The 3,081-nt window shown below is 43.6% G+C and overlaps 1 protein-coding gene across 4 annotated transcripts in view; it reads left to right on the top strand.

The window, feature by feature from the left end:
• Window positions 1–3,081, top strand: part of TNRC6B (trinucleotide repeat containing 6B) — a 312,777-nt gene that overhangs the window by 288,161 nt on the left and 21,535 nt on the right. For all 4 annotated transcript variants that reach the window (XM_011978801.1, XM_011978800.1, XM_011978799.1 and 1 more), the window contains 2 exons: window positions 963–1,109; window positions 1,360–1,455. In XM_011978801.1, the coding sequence (XP_011834191.1) occupies window positions 963–1,109; window positions 1,360–1,455 (243 nt within the window). The remainder of the gene's footprint in view (window positions 1–962; window positions 1,110–1,359; window positions 1,456–3,081) is intronic.

The following is a 3,081-nucleotide window of genomic DNA, read 5'->3' as shown; positions in this document are numbered from 1 at the left end:
TTTTTTTTTTAACGGAGTTTCGCTCTTGTTGCCCAGGCTGGAGTACAGTGGTGCGATCTCAGTTCACTGCAAGCTCCGCCTCCCAGGTTCAAGCGATTCTTCTGCCTCAGCCTCCCAAGTAGCTGGGATTACAGATGCCTGCCACCACGCCTGGCTAATTTTTTGTATGCTTGGTAGAGACGAGGTTTTGCCATGTTGGGCAGGCTAGTCTCGAACTCCCGACCTCAGGTGATCCGCCTGCTTCAGCCTCTCAAAATGCGGGGATTACAGGCGTGAGCCACCACGTCCGGCCAAAGTAGAATTGTATAATGCAGATTGTTCGTATGTGATACACATGGCTCTTTCTCTTCACGATTTGGAAAATGAAAGTTTATTCTGTCACATAGCTTTAACATTTTAAAATGATTTAGATTGACCAATTGAAAACTTCTGAGCTCTTGTGAATATTCTAGGCTTTCTCTTGCTAAGCTAACTTATCCCTGCTGGTTATCGCTGGGCATTCTATGTGGCAGTATCATTTGTGTTACATTTTTTGCATTTTGGCTGACATCTGGTAAGGAAAAGGAGAAAGACCACTGATCTCTAGCCCATATTTTCACCAGTTCGTGGCCTAGATGCTTGGATAATTCTTGTGAACACCAGAGTCCTTACTCCTGCCTCCCCTGCCTTCAGTCCTGAAGTCTCCTGGGAGCAGGAGGATCAGGTTACCGGGGCCAGGCTGTGATGAGCTGTGGTTTCCAGTTCACTACCGCAGACAGTGTGGTAACACAAAGGTGCCGTCGGCAAGAGTGTATGTTCATACTGATTTTTTTTTTCCTTAATTTTGTGATGAAAATCTAACAGACATTAAATTCAGTATTTATACTTTTCACAGACCCATTTCTTAGATCAAAAAAGTACTATTATCATTTTTTTTTATTTAAACAACCTTCCTTCTCTAATATTTGTTTTCGTTGTCTCAGAATTCCAACCAGGAGTGCCATGGAAAGGTATCCAAAACATTGACCCTGAATCTGACCCCTATGTCACCCCAGGAAGTGTGCTGGGGGGTACAGCCACATCTCCCATTGTAGATACTGACCACCAACTGCTGCGGGATAACACCACAGGTACTTGAGCGAAGCATCTCTTATATATTCAGCACCCAGCATTTTCATAGTTGTCAGTTTGTGACTTCATTTGTACTTGCTGGTACCTAAAAGTTTAACCAAAAAATGTAAGAATATTGCTTTTCACATTTATTTGTTAGACATATTTTGTCCTCCATTCTATTGAAGTTTAAATAAAATACTCTTAAGGTTTCCCTGGTTATACTGACATTTATCTTCAGTATTTTCTTCTTCTTCTTTGTTACCCAAGGGTCTAATTCTTCCCTCAACACCTCGCTGCCTTCACCTGGTGCCTGGCCCTACAGTGCCTCTGACAACTCCTTTACCAACGTTCATAGCACTTCAGGTATGAGTGTGAATTTTTGGTTTCCCTTTGGTTAGCACTTTTTCATCAGGTTCCCTTTTATAAAGGAAATTGACATGTATTTCGTAAGGTATACTCTTAGAGAAGTTCAGTAGCATAGGCCAGTATAGATGGAAGCACACCCTTTTCTATTTGCTATATCTTTGAGGAACTTCTAGTCTCAGGAAGGATGAGCCAGATACAACTTTGGGATGAGCTGGCATATCCAGAGGGCTGTAGTCATGTCCTGATGACACACACGCTTCTCTTTTTTGAGACGGAGTCTCGCTCTGTCTCCCAGGCTGGAGTGCAGTGGCGCGATCTTGGCTCACTGCAAGCTCCGCCTCCAGGGTTCACGCCATTCTCCTGCCTCAGCCTTCCGAGTAGCTGGGACTACAGGCGCCCGCCACCACGCCCGGCTAATTTTTTGTATTTTTAGTAGAGACTGGGTTTCACTGTGGTCTCGATCTCTTGACCTCATGATCCACCCGCCTTGGCCTCCCTAAGTGCTGGGATTACAGGCGTGAGCCATCGCGCCCGGCCAACATGCTTCTCTTTTACCAAGGCTGCTAAGAAGTCAAGGGTCATGAGAAGAACCAGTTAAGGCCAGGTTATTATTCCTAAGGTAGCCAATTATGGCTGGCTTTTCTCTAAAAATCCTCCCACTTATAGACAAAGGCTAAGGGCAGATGGCCGAAGGAAAAGAGAGAAAAAAAAAAAAAGGATCTTGATTAATTTTAGCATCTTTTGGTAAGTTCCTCATGTTTTTTGAAAGACATTAGGAAATGGAAAAGTTAGTAGATATAATAAAGGCTTTGAAGTCACTCACTGAGCATAGTGCCTTACTGGTTGGTAGACATATTAGTAATTGGCACCTTCAGTTTGCACAAGTCAGACCTTAAGCTGTTAAAGTCATTATGACTTACATGCTTTGCTTAGGCAAAAGCAAATAAAGCAGACCTTTATCCACCTACGGAGATGCTGCAGGCTAGTGGGCTACAGATTGTCTTGTTTTTCTTCCCACCTCTGTGTCCTATCAGTAGTGCAACAATAACCTACCACTCACTGAGTGATCCCGCAGGCCAGGCATCATGTTAAACCTTCCACATGAATTTTTATTTTACCTTCACCAAAGGCTATGAGTAAGTCCTGTTGTTATCGCTCTTTTGTGGATAAACTGAGTGAGGTTCTGAGAGCTGATATAACTTGCCTCAGTTCTGAGCACGTATGTAAAGGAGACATCTCAATATTCCAGGTTTTGAACCACCACCTTACATTACACTTTTGTAAGATTTCTTTTACATGTAAGAACTTACTCTGATTACCCATCTCTTTTACACTTATAAATGCCCATATCTCAGATTGAACTATATATCTTTTTCCAGCAGTTGAAAATTCATCTGAGAGATGGCCCAAGAATCACCTCAGTCTTGTCTAAAACTGAACCTGTACTTCCCCACCCCCAAAAGTGTCTTTCCTTCTCAACTCAGTTCTTTATGTTTCTTAATGATCTCGGCCGGGTGCAGTGGCTCTCGCCTGTAATCCCAGCACTTTGGGAGGCCGAGGCGGGTGGATCACAAGGTCAGGAGATCAAGACCGTCCTGGCTAACACGGTGAAACCTGGTCTCT

This window comes from Mandrillus leucophaeus, unplaced genomic scaffold (assembly GCF_000951045.1).
Source record: "Mandrillus leucophaeus isolate KB7577 unplaced genomic scaffold, Mleu.le_1.0 Scaffold2, whole genome shotgun sequence".
Classification (NCBI taxonomy): Eukaryota; Metazoa; Chordata; class Mammalia; order Primates; family Cercopithecidae; genus Mandrillus; species Mandrillus leucophaeus.
This window is presented reverse-complemented; position numbering and strand designations above follow the sequence as displayed.